Genomic DNA, 20,863 nt, shown 5'->3' on the forward strand with positions numbered 1-20,863 from the left:
GCCTGCCCTTGGTCACTTCAGCTTCGCGACTCACTGACCTATGTCAGTGACTTTGGTTCAGATCTCCTCATTTCTATTTCGATGACGCAGATATACTCCAAGCATAACTCGCTTCATCGCCCGCTGAGTGACTTTGAACGTTCTATTAAGGCACATAGTTACTGCAAATAAACTTGTGGAGCCAATAAGAATAATATTACCGTCAAATCTCACCTAATGGTAAGTGATGATGCAGTCTAAGATGGAAATGGGCTAACTTGGTAAGAGGATGACAATCCACACTCCTTTCGGTTTCTACACGACATCATACCGGAACGCTAAATCGCTTGGCGGTACGTCTTTGCCGGTAGGGTGGTAACTAGCCACAGCCGAAGCCTCCCACCAGCCAGACCTGGACCAATTAAGAAAATCTCAATCTGCCCAGCCGGGGATCGAACCCAGGACCTCCGTTTTGTAATCCACTGCGCCATCCGTCAAAGTTGTTGGGTCTTTGCCTTCTATCTTAAAAACGGTTAAACGCATTAAAACTCTTTAAAACAAAATTAGTCACCAAATTTTTCACCAAATTCTGTTTTCACAAATCTCGCGGGAACCATTCCTTTTATTTTATTTTAACCACTTTATTGCACACAAGCAGACGCGGCGCGGTTTCACCTGCATGGTTTCCTTTCCTGTAAGAATATGGGGATAAAATATAGCCTACAGCACTCTGGGATTGTGCAGCTTCCCAACAGAGAAAGAATTTTTCAAATCGGTTCAGTATTTTGGAGCCTATCCAATGCAAACAAACAAACAATTATCAATAAATAAATAAAGAAATAAAAAAAATCTTTACGTTGAGAACTCTGATTTATTAAGTTTTGAACCTTAGTTTCACACCTGTTGTCCAGGTGAGTCGATATGATAACGTCGAAATGTGTTAATTTGATGCACGGCTTGGTTGTTAGGTTTATTTTCGTTACGGAATTTCTTGATTCAGTCACGCTCAAAGCCCGCGATAAAAGTTATGCAATAGCTTAAAAGTTTAATTATGTGTTAGTATTGTGTTAGTAACAATCGTGTAACTTGAAAAAAAACACAGTTAGTTGGAAATTACAGACAGTTAAATTTTATTTATATGTATTGATCATATTATACATAAAAATACTAACAACTTTTACAAGTAATAATATAAAAAAAATAATAATTTAATTAGGTTACAGTACCTACAGTAAAAACATTACAGTTATTATTTAATTAGGTGTTGTATGAAATATGTATTATCAAATTTGTCATCATTCCTCTTCGTATTCGTAATCGTAAATGCTTATTTCTGGATCAATACAGCAGATTCCAGCATACCTGAAAAAAATACAGTATCAAAAAACACACAAAGTATCACTATCAATCATCACTTAATTAGTTACTCTAATTAATGTAAGACGGCGCTACTATCTAATCCTCCGACATATACGTCTCCTATGTTTAAAAGTTTAAAAGTCTTGAACTTTTAAACATACCTACATAATTAAGTACATTTAAAATGTAATAATACATATAAAAGTATTGTTTATCAAATAGTCATAAAAATAAAATGTATTAATTAAATTAATAAATATACCTACACATTTTTTATAAAATAACAACAAAACTAACAAAATATTCTATAACAATAAATTAAATTAAACTTTTGAATTTAGTAGTATTACCCGTCATCGACAGCGCAGTACAACTTCTGGTAGTCGTCAGGAGTGATGCTCTTAGCTTCTGTGCACCGATTGATGTACACACAGGTGAATTTATAGCCGTCTTTATTCTTCCCCATATGGTGACACACGTATTCTTTTCTAATGTCTGAAAGCGGCTGTGAAAACAGATTTATCAATAAGTCTTTATTATTCTTTTTATTATTAGTGACTAGCTTGGGGTATAAATGGGAAGAACGACAATAACAGGCGAAAAATCATCGACTTCTCAAAAGCGTTCGATTGTGTGATATGGGCCAGATTGTTGGCAGTACTGGAGGAAATAGGAGTACCTAAACACCTTATCGATCTCATTCAAAATCTCTACAGCAATAATAGATATGCTATGATGTACTTGCTACAAATAAAGGTATGCGGCAGGGTTGTATCACTTCACCAATGGTTTTTAATGTTTATGGAGAATATATAATACGTAATGTATTGTTAAAATTGGGAAGGAGGCTTGCCTATTGGTGAAAAGTGGATATGCAACCTCAGGTACGCTGATAATACTGTTCTCATCACTACATCAGTGGAAGACATAAAGAATTTTTTACAAAAGTTGAAAATAGAGATTCGGGAGTTGGGCTTGATTTAAACAAAAAGCAAGACACAACTTATGATAGTTGACAAAGCGAGAAAACTACTCAACACTAACATCATACCATCTGTTGATATCGTGGAGAAGTATGTCTGTCTCGGATCTCAGGTATGTATGGTTAAGAAACGCACCGCAATGGCCAAGAATGCATTTACATGCCCGAACGAACAGAGACATGCATATCTATGCTAAAAATCACCTTGTCCGTCCGACTTTAGTACAGAATAGAAACGTAGACCATAAAGACAAGAGTAATAGAGCATAGAAAAGATACGTTCAAGATGTGGTGCTAGAGGCGTATGCTAAAAATACTTTGGACAGCCAAGCGTACAAACGCGTCTATTCTGTTGCACCTCGGAATCAATATTAGGCTCTCGTTCTTAAGTTACTTAAGAATACTGGTGTATTTCGTCTACATCATGCCGCGGGAAGGGGGCCTTAAGCTTGAGAAAAACTAATAGTAAATCGCAATACGGATGAGTAAACACTGAGGGGTCGTTCACCAACACGATAAGCAGATATAGATAATAGTGCAAAGCAGCGCATTATTCGACATGTGATCATGTCCTGTGAGGTGTTCAATCATTCAGTCTCCTATTTGTTCAGTCACGTAAAGAAATATCCAAAATTCATATAAGTTCATAAGTTCTCTTGGCTTAGTCGCTAACTATGGGTCTTATTAAAAGGCTCATTTGAAAAGCCGATGTTCGTTGGGGTGCTAAGATGCTGGAATGCCACACCGGATAGCGCAGTGTTGGTCAATACCCCACTAGGTGGACCGAGGACATTAAGCGGATTGCAGGGAGCTGCTGGTGTTTGGTAGTCCATGCAACAGGTCCATGTCCAGTGGACGTCCATCGGCTGTTAATAATGTTGATGATGACATAAGTTTTTATAGAGCACCATTGTAATGTACTTACGGCAGGATTTTTGGTAATCTTCAGATTGAGTTTTTCACCATTTGATCCGAGTACAGTCAGAGCATTAGCACTTGCGTTGAGTAGTGATGCCACCCACGGAAAGTCTTCCAAGTAATAGTCACTGATTGAAACTGTTGGAGGAGCTTGTGTTGTAGTGCTTGTGGTAGAATTAGTGGTAGGACCCGTTGTCGTAGTGGTCGTGCTAGTGGTAGGAGCTTGTGTCGTTGTGCTCGTGCTCGTGGTAGGAGTTTGTGTCGTTGTGGTCGTATTAATGGTAGAAGGTCGCGTCGTAGTGCTCGTAGTAGAAGATGTAGAAGTCGTGGTTGGGCCTGATTAAAAATAAAAACCATTCGTTTTAATTAAAAAATAAACGTTTGTACCTTTTTTATATAAATTAAGAAGTTAGATTTTTTCACAACTTCATGGCACCGTAGATCTGACATGCGACCATCACGATGATTATCCTTCACCGATTGAGACACGTAATATTTAATTTCTTAAAATGCATATAACTGAAAAATTGGAGGTGCATACCCCGGACCGGATTCGAGCCTACGCTCTCCGGAATCTGAGGGAGACCATATCCACTGGGTTATCACGGCTCTCAAATACAATTTTTACGTACCATATTTAGAGAGTAACGACCTCCAGTAGTCATCGTTACCGTAGTGTGTGTTTGAATCACATGTACATGAGCACGAAGGCAGTCGTGTGTTGGCTGCCGGCAACAGCGGACGTCTCACTAGTACTGGTGTTGAACCGAACCACTCGTAATACTCTTGGTACGAGGTCACTGCACATGGAGACGAAACAAAGGATTAGTCCAAAATTAGTACACAAAGAATGAATTCGACAACTATTAAAACAAAAGAGGGCAAAAAAAATATTAAGAAATGACAATATTATGTATTTTGTAGGAAATTTGTAAAATGTCAATATGTCGACTATGTTACCTATCAATATTATAAACACTAGTAGAATTACTTTTTAACTATTATTTTAAAATATTCGCGATGCATGTCAAAGATTACGCTAACCATTTGAAAGGATACGCCAACCTGCTGACATAAAGTTAGTGAAGATATCATAATAGGAGATGTTAACGGAATAGTTCGTCTGCTGACAAATATAACATACATGTATATGAGTAATTGAATACATATCCAGTTGTCGAATTTGCCACTGACAAGCACATCAGTTTCAATCGTGCTTATTACCAGGTTCAAAAATAATTAGGACATGATTTACAGCGGAATTCATAGTCGTTTAGGGACACCCCCAGGGGATCATTCATCCGCTGAGTGTCGAATTTAACCACTATTTGTTTGAGAATTTGACACTTAGCAGGTGAATGATCCAACTATTGAGGGTGCCCCTACAACGTCTATGAATTCCACTGTTAAAGTCTCAGGAATTGAGGTGGGTAATGCAAATGAATTTCTGAAGTCAATACGAACAATATTACCGCCAGCTCCTGATGAAGGTTGGCTTTGTATTACAGTTAGAAAAAAAAAATACGAATAGTATAGAGCTCTGTTGGGTCTTTGACCTCTGTCTCAAAAACGGTTGGACGCATTAAAACGTTATTCCACCATAACCATATAACCACGCGTGTCAAACCACGCGGCGTCTGCTAGTCTTTTATAATGTTTTTGTTCTTACAAAAATTCATTTTTAAACAGATTTTTGTCCGAGACATGTAAGACACCAGAGAGACACAAATAATACACAGATATACATTTATTTACAATATTCGTATGGATATATCTTCCTACATCCTTATTGTATGTTTGTGTAGATCAACATATATTTCTTCAGAGTTTTCTGGATAAGTTTACAGAGAAAATGCGAACGATGTACCCATATTGACGCCGAATTCACGTATACCTCCGCCTTAACATCGAAATCTCAGTATAACTGAAAAAAATACCAACGTAATACTACCATTTTATTTTAAATAATGACATTTATTACATAAAAACTGCTATTAACTTAAATAAACATTCAATAATAATATATTATTATAATCTATGTGTAATAATCATCACTATAATTATCGAGATCGAGAACGCCTATTTCTTGATCATCACAGCAGATTCCAGCATACCTGAAATAGAAAAACACGATATTATTATAGTCACAACTCAGGAACCATGGATTTTTCTCGAATAAAAAGTAGCCTATGTGTCAATCCAGACTATAATCTATCTCTACTTCAAATTTTACGTGATTCGGTTCTGTAGTCGAGGCGTGAAAGAGTAACAAACATTCATACTATCAAAATCATCACGTTTTCGCAAATCTCAGGAATCCGTGGATTTTTTTGGGATAAAAAATAGCTTATGTGTTAATCAAGACTATAATCTATCTCTACCTCAAATTTCAGGTGATTCGGTTTAGTAGCCGAGGCGTGAAAGAGTAACAAACAATCATACTTTCAAAATCATCACGTTTTCGCAAATTGAAAATGAAAAAGTTGAATATATTTAAATTAATACCAAGAAGCTTCTATATACTTAGAAAGAGGCTTTTTTAAAGAGGTTGAAAAGGCGACAAGAAGTTAAATATCTACGTGAATTGAACGAGTTCAGGGATCCGTAGAACATTTTATACACCTCATTACTAACAAGTTAATTTTTCGTGAGTAGCTGCATCTTGATGAGACAATCAACTTTTTTATTTACGAAAACTCTTGATTCTGGTAGCTAACTGAGTTACCAGGAAATAAAAATTTCTGAACGTCGGAACGAGACTGTTATGTTGTATACCTATTAATTAATCAACAGTAAAAATAACATCTGGTTAGTAACAACTTTTGTTACGTTACCTTCCTCCCAACTTTTATCAATAACAAGGTTATTTAAAGTTGTTACTAACTAGCTGTTTTTTTTACTGTTGCCTGTATCAAAATTAGTAGGAGGTGCTCAAATAAAGGGTAAATATTTCTATACAAAAGAAACAAAAATGCTTGCTTAAAACAATTAAGAGTGTAGTATGTAGGATATTTCCTACTTTTGAGCGCGCTTGACCCGAGAAAAAAGAGATTGATTTTTTTGATTATAATTTTTGACGTAAACTGGGTATTTTTCATATTTGTTTCGCCATGAAGCACAAGATAAAGCGAGATTGTGAATTACATTTTAATATGTAATAAGTAAGGGGGCCTTTAAAACTTTTAAAGGGGGGGGAGGGGGGGTAAATCATTTATACGGTTGATACGGCGGTAGCTACGCCCCCGCCGTTAAGCTATTCTATCAACATCATTATCAACCCATATTCGGCTCACTGCTGAGCTCGAGTCTCCTCTCAGAATGAGAGGGGTTAGGCCAATAGTCCACCACGCTGGCCCAATGCGGATTGGCAGACTACACACACGCAGAGAATTAAGAAAATTCTCTGGTTTCCTCACGATGTTTTCCTTCACCGTTTGAAACACGTGATATTTAATTTCTTAAAATGCACACAACTGAAAAATTGGAGATGCATGCCCCAGACCGGATTCGAACCCACACCCTCCGGAATCGGAGGCAGAGGTCATATCCACTGGGCTATCACGGCGTAAGGCTAAGGTAGCTATTAAGGCTATTATTATATTATATTAATTGAATATTACCCGTCACCGATAACGCAGTAGTTCTTCTGATAGTCCTCTGATATGCTGGCAGCGTCTTCGCACCTCGAGATGTACACGCATTTGAGTTTATGGCCGAACTTATTTGTCCCTTTATCGTCACATTTGGGCGTTCTTTTAACCTCTAGAACCGTCTGTTCAAACATATTTTATATTATTAGTAAATAACTGACCCGGTGGACTTCTGACCACCTGCTTGCTTTCTTATCATTTTCTTCTTAAGCCCCTGTAGCCAAGTAGCACGTCGATTCTCTTTCTACGATCGCAAACACTTCGAAAACTAGAAAAATGTATAGGAATGACATTTGCTAACGACAGGTCACGTGATCAAGATCTGTCATTCCCATACATTTTTCTAGTCTTCGAAGCGTTTGCGATCGTAGATAGAGAATCGACGTGCCACTGGTTACAGAGGCAGGTGAGCATGCAAAACTATACAAAAGAATTGTTACAATCCGTCAAGCCGTCTTTAAGTTATAGCGAGACATTGTACGTATTATATACGACGAAGAAAAACTTTATTGCACACAATATACTCGTAAGATACATACAATAGTAGGGGAGACTGCTAAATTTGCAGTTACTAAAGCGTCATGGGGTCCGATCACTTTTGGTAGATTAAATGATTGGAAGAATAAATTGTTATTTACTTTTTTTCGCTTTTAGCGGTGGAACAATAAACTACTCTTAAAAATTTCAATTACTAAATATATATTTTTGACAATATACGAGCCAAAGCGCTGTCGGCCATGATGGTTTATATTTTATCTGTTTCATGACGTCACTCTAACAAATCCTAACGGGGCTTTGTCAAAAATATTAGTATGACGTTAGTACATCAAGTAACATTGTGACGTCACAAAATGGACGACAGCGTTTTTGACGTAATTAACTTTTATAAAAATCCTTAACTTTTAATGATATCGATATATTTCAGACCCTTATTCCATGTACTACACGAAACTAATATTGTTTATATTAAATTTGATATGAGTCAACTACCCTATTACAGGCACACGAAGTTTATCAACCTCGTAAGCTTAACATTGTAAGGCAGCGAATTATTCGACATGTAATATCCTAGGGGGCGTTCATAAATTACGTGAGATGTTTTAGGGGGGGAGGGGGTCGAGTCAAATCTCATCTAATCTTACATTGGAGGGAGGGGGGGTCTCGGCAAATATCACGTAATTTTTTTTCTGAATGAAACAAAAAAAAAATATACTATTTTGGTAAATTTAATCCAGATTGTACATGCTTAAGATTTAATCTTAAGCGTAATCGTAATACGATTAAGATCATTTCCTAATTCGTTCTAAAAAAAAAAATTTCATTTATACCTCGACGTTATACATTTACTGACTCTACAATCACCATCCCTCATGAAAAAAAATGTAAAAAATATATATTTCGAAGTACAAAAAAAATGTATTTTAAATATATTAAAAATCTATAAAAAAATATATAAAATATGTATAGTAAATATATTTTTAATAACTAATTTTTGGCCGGTTTTCATATATATTTTATAATATATATAATATATTTTTAATATATTTTAGTTATATTCAAGATATATTTTAAAAAATAAATGGCTAAAAATATATTTAAAATATATACGAAAATATTCTATTGTTAAATTTTATTATACTTATAATTAAACTCTCAGCAATATTGATTACTAGTCTTAACTAGTCGTAAATAAAAACACGAAGCAAATTTTCTTTTCTTTTTACAATAGTAATAATCTAACACTTTTACGTAAGAAACCCACATTTTGAAAAATCTCACGTGAGATTGGGGGATGGGGGGAGTGGGTTGAAAAAAATCTCACGACATCTCACCAAGGGGGGGGGGAGGGTCAGAAATTTCGAAAAAACACCTCACGTAATTTATGAACGCCCCCCTACGACGTGTTTCATTGTTATAGGACATCAAATGTTAAATTCAAATGGGCCATATCTTTGTTCAGTCTTCTAAAAAATGATCCAAAACTCATGTATAGATTGGTACATAAATTTTAATAGATTGGTTCATTAAACACCATGATGAATGTTGATGTACTTACTCCGTATTTGGTGGTAAGCTTCAGATTGACTTTTTCACCATTTTCTCCGAGCACTGTAAGAGCATCAGCATTTGCGTTCAATAGTGATGCTGCCCATGGATAGTGTTCCAAGTAATAGTAATCGACTAATTCTGCAGAAGATAGAGTAGTGATGTTTACGGTAGAAGTAATGGTAGGAGCTTGTGTCGTAGTACTCGTAGTAGAAGTAGGAGCTTGTGTCGTAGTACTCGTAGTAGAAGTAGGAGCTTGTGTCGTAGTGCTCGTACTAGTGGTAGGAGCTTGTGTCGTAGTGCTCGTACTAGTGGTAGGAGCTTGTGTCGTAGTACTCGTAGTAGAAGTAGGAGCTTGTGTCGTAGTGCTCGTAGTTGAGGTAGAAGCTTGTGTAGTAGTGCTCGTTGTAGTGGTGGGAGCTTGTATTGCAGTACTTCTAATAGTGGTGGGAGCTTGTTTCGTAGTACTCTTAGTAGAAGTTGGGCCTGATTGAAAAAAAATCTGTTAGACGTAGGTATTTATAAATCAACTAAATTATTATTATTATATGAAAATTATCTCATGACGCATCCTAGGTCTACTAATTTTATAGCAAATACTATATTTACGTACCGTAAATAGAGAGCAATGACCTCCAGTAGTCATCGTTGCCGTAGTGTGTGTTTGAACCACATGTACATGAGCACGAAGGCACTCGCGTGCTGGCTGCCGGCAACAGCGGACGTCTCACTAGCACTGGCGTTGAACCGAACCACTCGTAATACTCTCGGTACGGAGGTACTGCATAATAAATGGCGATGATTCAAAAAGTTTGTGCAATATAAGTACACAAAGCATGAAATTCACAACTATTAAAACAAATAACCGTTATAATTTTAATGATGATCACATTTGTATTGTAACTTTGTTTTTGTGGGATACGCCTAAAGTTAATATGTCGATTTACTCAAGATAATACACACTAGAAGGATTAGAATGAATATTCTTTTATAACACACAGTCGCTACATAAATGTTTTAAGATAAAAACAAAAATGTTGAACAAAATTATGGCAGAGAGAAAAGCTGCGGGGCTTGTGACCTGGGTGTAGGGTTTAAGTGATCAGCGTCCGCTGGTACAATCATAGATTTACGATTCGGTACATGGGTACAATAATAAGAATAGATAGTTAGGTTATTACAGACACACACACGTGCAAAATAACCTATTAATCTAGTAATGTACATTGAAATCTGTAATTTCACTTGAAGAGCAGAGTCTTCTAGTACAGAGGTCTACTCCTAAAAGAAGGTTCCAAACTCGCTGTTATGTTATTTTAAAAACTAAAATAAACGAATTTCATTTTATTTATTTATAGGTTATAATAATTAAAATAGCACGTGGTTGTTATTTAGGTGTTTTCCGTTTGTTAGCTATTGGCTAGTAATTGTTAATAATATTAGTTATTTCTCTTAGCATCCGTATGATTTAATCAAAATATAATATGTTAGCGAGCGAAGACAAGTGGCACAAATAAAACATGCACCAAACGACAATAGTTCGGAGAGACATAAGAAAGTGGCAAGAAAAAAAAGAACGCGAGGAATGATAAGTGACCAGTCAGCACAAAATAATGCAAGGCGATTACGTGGTGACCTAGGAGTTGGAGGGTTCATATTAGTCCGTGCAAGTTGGACATGCCCTGCCTGCCAGCAGAAGTCCGGAGGGATTTTTTACCGGAAAAAAATATAAAAGTATGGAAAGCTAAAGATGGTAAGCTCGAACTTACCGCCATGCTGGAACATCCCCGGCTGGCCCGGTCCTGCTGACATCCACGGTTGGTCCGGGCCTGCTATCATCCCCGGCTGGCCCGGTCCTGCTGACATCCACGGTTGGCCCGGTCCTGCTGACATCCCCGGCTGGCCTGGTCCTGCTGACATCCCCGGCTGGCCCGGTCCTGCTGACATCCACGGTTGGCCCGGTCCTGCTGACATCCCCGGCTGGCCCGGTCCTGCTGACATCCCCGGCTGGCCTGGTCCTGCTGACATCCCCGGCTGGCCCGGTCCTGCTGACATCCCCGGCAGGCCCGGTCCTGCTGACATCCCCGGCTGGCCTGGTCCTGCTGACATCCCCGGCTGGCCCGGTCCTGCTGACATCCACGGTTGGCCCGGTCCTGCTAACATCCCCGGCTGGCCCGGTACTGCTGACATCCCTGGCTGGCTTGGTCCTGCTGACATTCCCGGTCGGCCCGGTCTTGCTGTCATACCAGGCTGGCTCGGTTGTGCTGACATCTCCGGCTGGCCCGGTCCTGCTGACATCCCCGGCTGGCCCGGCCCTGCTGACATCCCCGGCTGGCCCGGTCCTGCTGACATCCACGGTTGGCCCGGTCCTGCTGATATCCCCGGCTGGCCCGGTACTGCTGATATCCCTGGCTGGCTTGGTCCTGCTGACATTCCCGGTCGGCCCGGTCTTGCTGACATACCAGGCTGGCTCGGTTGTGCTGACATCCCCGACTGGCCCGGTTCTGCTGACATCCCTGGCTGGTTTGGTCCTGCTGATATCCCTGACTGGCCCGGTCCTGCTGACATCCCTGGTTGGCTCGGTCTTGCTGACATCCACGGTTGGCCCGGTCCTGCTGACATCCTCGGCTGGTCCGGTCCTGCTGACATCCCCGGCTGGCCCGGTCCTGCTAACATCCCCGGCTGGCCCGGTCCTGCTGACATCCCCGGCTGGCCCGGTCCTGCTAACATCCCCGGCTGGCCCGGTCCTGCTGACATCCCCGGCTGGCCCGGTCCTGCTAACATCCCCGGCTGGCCCGGTCCTGCTGACATCCCCGGCTGGCCCGGTCCTGCTGACATCCACGGTTGGCCCGGTCCTGCTAACATCCCCGGCTGGCCCGGTACTGCTGACATCCCTGGCTGGCTTGGTCCTGCTGACATTCCCGGTCGGCCCGGTCTTGCTGACATACCAGGCTGGCTCGGTTGTGCTGACATCCCCGGCTGGCCCGGTTCTGCTGATATCCCTGGCTGGTTCGGTCCTGCAGATATCCCTGATTGGCCCGGTCCTGCTGACATCCCTGGTTGGCTCGGTCTTGCTATCATCCACGGCTGGCCTGGTCCTGCTGACATCCATGGTTGGCCTGGTCTTGTTGATATCCCCGGCTGACCCGGCCCTGCTGACATCCCCGGCTGGCCTGGTCCTGCTGACATCCACGGATGGCCCGGTACTGCTGATATCCCTGGCTGGCCCGGTCCTGCTGACATCCACGGTTGGCCCGGTCCTGCTGACATCCACGGTTGGCCCGGTCCTGCTGACATCCACGGTTGGCCCGGTCCCACAAACATCCCTGTTTGGCCTGGTCCTATAAGAGAATAATAAACAAATACTATAAAGTAAAAATATACTAATAGTAGAAAGCCACTGTATTTGTGAGTGTCATAGTTATATCACGCCACGACCAATAGGTGCGGGCATCAGTGAAAAGTGTGGTAAAAAGGGGAAAATTTTCCTCTAGAGAGCTTCCGTTGCGTGCGCTGTGTAATCGGTTAAAATTACGTTAAAATTTAAAACTATATCATATTTAGGGGCATACTCGGGTTTTAAAAGTTCTAAAAAAAAGCCTAGAAAGATATTAACTTTATACTAAAGTAATTAAAATTGTTCTAAAACAATGCATTATTTTGCAGCCGAAGATGGAAGTGGGCCTACTTGGAAGAGGCACATTCCTACGGACGCCTCCGACGGTTTCTACGCGGCATCGTACTGGTACGCTAAATTACTGGACGGTACGTCTTTGCCGGTAAGGTGGTAGCCACAGTCTATGCCTTGAGTCAGTTCAGAAGTTACTAGCAGACGCTGCGCGGTATCACCCACTGGTTCCCGTTCCCGTAAAAATATGGGGATAAAATATCATCCCCGGCTGCTCTATATACGGACGAAGTCACGGGCGTGTGCTAGTAACTCATAATAGTCATCATCATCATATCAGCCGATGGACGTCCACTGCAGGACAGGCCTATAGGCCTTTTGTAGGGACTTCCAAACATCACGATCCTGAGCCGTCTGCATCCAGTGAATCCCTGGGACTCGCTTGATGTCTGTTGGCAGTCCACCTGGTCTAGTGCGAGGTCGCCATTCCAGTAGCTTGGGACCCCAACGTCCATCGGCTCTTCGAACTATGTGCCCTGCCCATTGCCACTTCAGTTTTGCGACTCGTTGAGCTATGTCGGTGACTTTGGTTCTACTGCGGATCTCCTCACAATAGTAGATTATAGTACTTACATAATTATAATAGTAGATAGATTAGATTAATTATAATGGTAATTAATTACATGCAGTAGTTATTTTGGGATTTTCCATTAATTTAAAATTAATTTCATTTCATACCATAATACCAGTTCGGATAGTTGTAATTGTAAGGTCCTTCATATGGTCTATTTCCTATGGCGAATACATCGCCATTGTTTGACCACGGTGATGGCGGCACTTTTACAGGCGGAGAAGGTGGTAGATGTCTTTCTAACGTCACTAAAAAAATAAAAAGGTTATTTTATCTGCGTTAGGCACTTTTTGGTAGTCGTGAGTGTCAAGTGTCATAGGCAATATTTAACGTTTTTGTAGATACGGAACCCTTCGTGCGCGAGTCCTACTCGCGCTTGGTCGGTTACTAACTTGGACGTGGAAGTAGATCACAATGATATTTGAATTCTAAAATATGATAAACAATTAGGTAGAATAGTTACTTACTTAGTTTATCTACAGATTCAACATCAACAGCTTCCGTTTCATTCTGCTTGACTACTTCGAGTGACGTCAGTGGTGTTACGAATTGGTACTTAAACAAAATGAGATATCAAGCTTAACATAAAGAGCGACGAATCTACACTCTGGAATAAAATAAGCAGACCTTTTTAGTCGCAATATTATTATATTTTTATTCAAGATTTGCACACAAGTATTAGTAGGCGTAATACCCTATATAGAAAAAAAGGGTATTTCTAAAAATACGTTCATATAAAATCGCAAAATATGAAATCTATTTTAATTACTTGTTATTTTTATTCAAGCCATGTGAGAATATTTTATAGATTTAGATTTTGCAGACAGTGTTGTTTCATGTGGTCCTGTCAAAAATGGCTTAAATTAAGACAACACCGGCTAAGCACCGCCTTCATACTGATCAGCAGGTAGAACATATTATGATGTTATTTTTCGCTTTTTAGTTTAGTGGGTACGTTTTTACGTTTTGAAGTCGGTTGTATTTTTTTTTATTAAAATTTTTATTATTTTCCATTTTTAGTGTAAAAATTCATCTCAAACGAATACATCAGACCCCTAATGACAGTCACAACCCATTTTGGTACAAAATTCTCAGCAATACAAATTAATCAAGCCCAAGCACAAGGTAGCTACCGTAAACCGTTAAGGAGTTCCCTTAATTGACCTTGATCTTCATCATCAGACCCCTAATAACAGACACAACTCATATAGGTAGAAAGTTCTCAGCAATACGAATTAATCAAGCCCAAACACAAGGTAACTGCTGTAAATCGCCGAGGAGTTCTCTCGTCTGTTTTATGGCTCCATCATCAGATCGACTTTAAACCTTCATGAAATTGTAGTGCTTAAAAGTACTAAATGGAAAAGTTTACGAACACACTAGACACCCATATAATTTTCGTCAGTTCCCCTCAATTTCTCCAAGATTCCATCACCAGATCTTGACATGATGGCAATGGGACCAAATGGAGACTATACCGTTTCAAACAAAAAAGAATTTTTGAAATCGTTCCAGGCGTCTTTGAGTAATCGGTGTACATACATAAAAAAAAAATACCGACCGAATTGAGAACCTCCTCCTTTTTGAAGTCGGTTAAAAATCGCAAAATATGAAATCTATTTTTAAAAGACTTCTTTTTTTTTTTATGTATGTCCAGCGATAATTCCGTCATTTATGGGCCGATTTTGAAAATTCTTTTTTTGTTTTGAAGGGTTTGATTCCAGGGTGGTCCCATTTTTTTCATGTCAGGATCTGGTGATGGCATCCTGGAGAAATCGAGGGGAACTTTGGAAAATTGTAAAGACGGCTTGTGCGTTTGTTAGTGTTTCCATAAGATATTTTAAACCACTACAATTTTATGAAGGTCTGGAGTTGGTCTGATGATGGAGCCGAAACACAGACAATGGAACTCGTCAACCATTTACAGCAGTTACCTTTTGTTTGGGCTTGATTAATTTGTATTGATGAGAGCTTTGCACCTAGATGGGTTGTGACTATATTAAGGGTCTGGTGATGAAGACGAGGGACAGTTAAGAGAACTCCTCAATGGTTCGCAGTAGTTACCTCGTGTTTGGACTTGATAAATTTGTATTGATGAGAACTTTCCACCTAGATGGGTTGTGACTGTATTAAGGGTCTGGTGATGAAGACGAGGGACAGTTATGAGAACTCCTCAACGGTTCGCAGTAGTTACCTTGTGTTTGGACTTGATAAATTTGTATTCATGAGAACTTTCCACCTAGATGGGTTGTGACTGTATTAGGGGTCTGGTGATGAAGACGAAGGACAGTTAAGGGAACTCCTTGACGGTTCGTAGGAAGAAAATAACGTTTTAGCTAATTGCTTATTAATTTTTGTTCACACTCAGTAGGTATGCTAACACTAAAAATTAAAAAATAAAAATTTTAATAAAAAAAATTCAACCGACTTCCAACTCTAAAATTAATCTAAACTAAAAAGCAAAAAATAACATCTTACCTATGTGCTACCTTCTGATCAGTTTGAAGGCGGTGCCAATCCAGTGTTATGTTTTAATTAAAGCCGTTTCTGAAAGAACTACAGAAATTTTGTAATTTAAACGGCTTGAATTAAAACATCATTGGCTTGGCACCGCCTTCAAACTGATCAGAAGGTAGCACATAGGTAAGATGTTATTTTTTGCTTTTTAGTTTAGATTAATTTTATAGTTGGAAGTCAGTTGAATTTTTTTTATTAAAATTTTTTAATAACTTGTTATTGTTATTAACGTAACTTACCCTGCGCACTATTGGATGTCCGCTAGCAACCACCAGCTGCTCATGTGGTGTCAGAAGGAGTGTGGAGTGCGCGCCCGCCGTTAGTACGCTGAGGCACAGCGATAACACCAACCCTCGGGGTTTCATTGTTGACCTCTAAAAAACAAATTAGGTTTAAATTTTGAACAGCGACCTACTTGCAACAAATTTTCATATAATACAAAAGTAGCTTAAAAATAATATTTTCTATATCTATACTAATATATAAAGCTGAAGAGTTTGTTTGTTTGTGTTTCAGTGATTGAACGCAAACAAATCTCAGGAACTACTAGTCCGATTTGAAATATTCTTACAGTGGAAGGAAGGCTATATCCCGTACTCTTACGGGGACAAGAACCATGCGGGTGAAACCGCGCGGTGTCAGCTAGTATTAAATAAAGATATTTTCGACCAGTCGTGAATATAATAATATATAGCCCCCTTGCATCTAATGGCGACTTTACTTATCTCAAAGAAACTAGGACTTCAATGTTGACGATCAATGATGTCTTGGCTATAAGCGCAATGGTTCGAAAGCAATAAATTTATTAAGCTCGACCAAAAAGAAATATTTATTATTTAGGTACCAACCTGAGTTAAATATTTACTTGACTGGTAATTTAGGCGATGAGACGTGTGTATGTACGTCCCTCCTTTTAAAGGGACATAAAACAAGTACTAAGGAATATAACGTTTCTAAGCCTATATACTCAGATACTTATCTTTATCTCTGAACTGCCAAGAATAAGATAACAAAGAAATTCCGAATTACTGTTCAGGGTGACCCCTCTTTTTTAAGGTTCCGTAGTCAACAAGTAATAGTTTCACCATGTTCGAGCATCCGCAGTTGTTTTTTAACTCAGAGAGTATTTAAGTGCTAGATAACTACAATTTATAACGAGAATGTACATTATGCAAGCCATAAAAGTCGTAAAGTAAATTCTAGCAAAAATTAATTTTTAGGGTACCTTGCATAGTGGGGTTGAATTTTATTTATCACATAGAGTGTTGTATCTTCAGATGGGATTTTGGGTTCCGTTTGAGAATTATCAAGGTTTATTTTTATTACAGTTAAGCATCTATTCCAGTTGCCAGCTAAAAGGGTATTTATGTTTACGTGAAAAAAATCAAAGAAGTGGTACATATAAAGCAATTAAGTGGAATACTTTAACAACTAAATAATAATAGTTGCTATTGGTTTTATTATTTAAAATAGTAATTAATTGAATATATATAAAGATATGGGATATTGTTCCCTTATTGTTAGTCTCAATAAAATACCTAAATCATTATTTAAATAGATTGTAGACGACCCAACTGAGAACTACAATTATTCGAAGTCAACATTAGTGTCGTACAACAACGGAACCTTACACTAGTTGGCTTGGATCATAATATACTTGCGAGCCAAAAAACTCAAGAAGTTGTATGCCTATGATCGGGAAAAATGCGTGAGATTATTCCACGTAGTGGGACCACGCTACGCGGAAGAATAAGAACATATATCCACTAATCAAAAATAAAGTACTTTCCATACAAACTTTCAACCCATATTTCACCCCTTTTATTGTTTACGCGACAAAGAGTAACCTATAACTTTCTTCGAATTATGGTTTTAAATCGTACCAGGTAAAAGCTTAGGGTGCTTTTCCGCCAGCGATGTGCTATTCAGCTATGCTGCGAAGATGTGAAATCTATGCTACGAAAATATGTGACCGTTTCCACCAATACTAACAATGTAGCTGCGCTAGAAAGATGCGCAGCTCAAGCTACGAGTATGCGATGATGGCCCATAGAAGGCATCCATAGCACGCATCCATAGCACGCATATGTAGAAAGCTAGCTTATGTATTTTTTTTTAAATTTTAGGTTTGGTAGTTTCGGAGAAAAGTTTTTTTTTTAATTTTTAGATACAAAATAATTACCTAGATACAAAAAGTTTCGGAGAAAAAGGGCATGGTCAATTATTGTCGTCTATTTGTTTAAATAACTTGAACGTTATTTTTTTTAATTCTAAAAAAAATAATTTTTAAATTCTCTTATCAAGACCTTTCATTTGAAGTATCACACAATGAAGTTAGTAAAAGTTTTTACCTTACACTGCTTTACAGTGTAAGCAATCTTTTTGTATTATTTTTTTATGGAGAAAATTGAATGTGACGGACAAAGAAGGTGTACGCACGATTCTGTATTTTTTATTTATCCATACGGAACCCTAACAATGCAGAAATAAAAATAAATACCTTGAAATAATCTTAAAAATAAATACTTAAAAAATATGCTACTACTTTATGAGGTCAGGGTCAGCCTTAATATTTAGAAAAACGTTGTACAGGTCTTTGGCACAAATTGCAATTAGGGAAATTAGATAGTCGGGATTTTGTAATTGTAAGAGATAATGCAATGTTGTGACTTCACAACATAGTTTTATTATTTTATTGACCAATAAAATAATAAAATATACGAGTATACTGTATGTAAAGGTATAAACCCATTACACAAATTACCATTACAACCATATATTTAATTATGTTGCAATCTCCCAGAATTCCCACTGGGAAACTCGTACATTCACTATTTTTATAAATTAATTTTAATATTAAAGAAATTAAATATATCTTGTCTTAAATGGTGAAGGAAAAACATCGCGAGGAAACCTAGCATACCTGAGAAGTTTTTTAATTCTCAGCGTGTGTGAAGTCTGCCAATCCGCATTGGGCCAGCGTGGTGGACTATTGGCCTAACCCCTCTCATTCTGAGAGGAGACTCGAGCTCCTCAATGAGCCGAATATGGGTAATGATGATGATAATGATTATAAATTATTCAAGATTTCGTAATTTTAGTAGTTGAAGCGCCTATAATAATAATTATATAGCTCGTTAGAGGGAAGTATCCTACCATACTAAATGTATATCTATCAATGCCTGTGTAATAACAGACAAGATATGAATAAATTACCAGCCTTTAGACCAGCCGATCAAACATATGAATTCCTTATAGACTCCGCGCCACGAAAGAAATCCTGCAGCTAAAACCTGAAGTAAAATTGACAGCGCCTTATGCGAATGACAATAAGACCGCCATTACCAAGAGATAATGAACGCCATTAAGACATTAGCGCCGCGTCTAGGGGACTTTTTGCGTGGCGCTGAGTATAGATGCAATTTTGTAGAAGTAACAGGGTATCTTCGGTCATTACATTCGTAGCTACAGGGATCTAAAGGGTTAATTTTACAGCGTTGCCATCGTTCGCATGTCGAGAGATCGTTATATTTGTATGGGCGTTCAAACAAAATTACAAATATCTTTATTATTTGTGCATTTATATTTATACTTCATATAAATAAAGTTTAAAGCATATTTCTTAGATATTATACTCAGCATAATATGAGGAACATGTACTCAGATAATTAGCTCCGCGGTAACCCTTCGAAGTCACCTTTGAAAATTTTCCAAAGAGACTTATAAAGGTCTTTAGGGAAGGGTTACCACAAAGTCAACGGCGACCGGAAACATCACGATATTCTTTAGAAAATAAAGAAGCTAAACAATAAATCTATAGATATTTCCCTATTTTAATAAATAATCAACTTTAATTTGTCACGACTTACGAATTATAAACGGATTTAATTTATATAATTTGTTTTGAAATACTTTATACGTAGACATTTCTTATGGAATATAAAAAAATAATCATCACTGACTCAACTAAAAACATTAAAATTTTAATAAAAAAAATTCAACCGACTTCCAAGTCATAAAATAACTTTAACTAAAAAGCAAAAAATAACATCCTACCTATGTGCTACCTTCTGATCAGTTTGAAGGCGGTGCCAAGCCAGTGATGTTTTAATTAAACACGTTTTAACTACAAAACTTCTGTGGTTCTTTCAGAAACAGCTTTAATTAAAACACGACACTGGCTTGGCACCGCCTTCAAACTGATCATAAGGTAGCACATAGGTAGGATGTTATTTTTTGCTTTTTAGTTAAAGTTATTTTATGACTTGGAAGTCGGTTGAATTTTTTTTATTAAAATTTTTATTTTTTTATTTTTAGTGTTAGCATACCTACTGCGTGTGTACAGTCACAACCTATCTAAGTGGAAAGTTCTCATCAACACAAATTTATCAAGTCCAAACACAAGGTAGCTCTCTTCACTGTCCCTCGTCTTCATCACCAGACCCTTAATACAGTCATAATCCATCTAGGTGGAAAGTTCTCATCAGTACAAATTTATCAAGTCCAAACACGAGGTAGCTACTGTGAACCGTCGAGGAGTTCTCTTCACTGTCCCTCGTCTTCATCACCAGACCCTTAATACAGTCACAACCCATATAGGTGGAAAGTACTCATCAATACAAATTAATCAAGGCCAAACAAAAGGTGACTGCTGTAAATCGTTGACGAGTTCCATCGTCTGTGTTTCGGCTCCATCATCAGACCAACTCCAAACCTTCATAAAGTTGTAGTGGTTTAAAATACCTTATGGAAACACTAACAAACACACTAGCCGTCTCTACAACTTTCGAAAGTTCCCCTCAATTTCTCCAGGATGCCATCATCAGATCCTGACATGAAAAAAATGGGACCACCCTGGAAGTAAACCCTTCAAAATAAAAAAAGAATTTTTAAAATCGGTCCATAATTGACGGAATTATCGCTGGACATACATAAAAAAAAAAAAAAAAAAAAAAAAAAAAAACATACATACAGCCGAACGTAGAACCTCCTCCTTTTTGGAAGTCGGTTAAAAAGCCAGTGAAAATACCAAAGCAGGGTTTACCCCGGAATAGTGACGTATTGAGGACCGCCTTATCTAACTAAGGGCAGTTCAGTTATGCAGCATGAGTATATAAGCTCATGACAATTATATACTCAACATATAACGCGGA

At 38.4% G+C, this 20,863-nt stretch overlaps 2 protein-coding genes across 2 annotated transcripts; one reads left to right on the forward strand and one right to left on the reverse strand.

Moving 5' to 3' along the window:
* Nucleotides 1–1,192: 1,192 nt before the first annotated feature.
* On the reverse strand, nt 1,193–10,590 carry LOC112058467 (integumentary mucin C.1-like). The gene is made up of 8 exons (XM_052891575.1): nt 10,563–10,590; nt 9,548–9,715; nt 8,945–9,420; nt 6,866–7,010; nt 3,871–4,038; nt 3,246–3,574; nt 1,689–1,843; nt 1,193–1,341 (listed from the first exon to the last, which is right to left on the reverse strand). Exons 1-8 carry the CDS (start codon nt 10,588–10,590, stop codon nt 1,275–1,277), a joined length of 1,536 nt encoding a protein of 511 aa, XP_052747535.1. The 3' UTR covers nt 1,193–1,274.
* Nucleotides 10,591–10,684: 94 nt separating this feature from the next.
* LOC128199929 (collagen alpha-5(IV) chain-like) lies at nt 10,685–12,079 on the forward strand. The gene has a single exon (XM_052891576.1). The coding sequence runs from the start codon at nt 10,685–10,687 to the stop codon at nt 12,077–12,079; it is 1,395 nt and encodes a 464-aa protein (XP_052747536.1).
* The last annotated feature ends 8,784 nt before the right edge of the window (nt 12,080–20,863 follow it).

This window comes from Bicyclus anynana, chromosome 4 (genome assembly GCF_947172395.1).
Source record: "Bicyclus anynana chromosome 4, ilBicAnyn1.1, whole genome shotgun sequence".
Taxonomy (NCBI): Eukaryota; Metazoa; Arthropoda; class Insecta; order Lepidoptera; family Nymphalidae; genus Bicyclus; species Bicyclus anynana.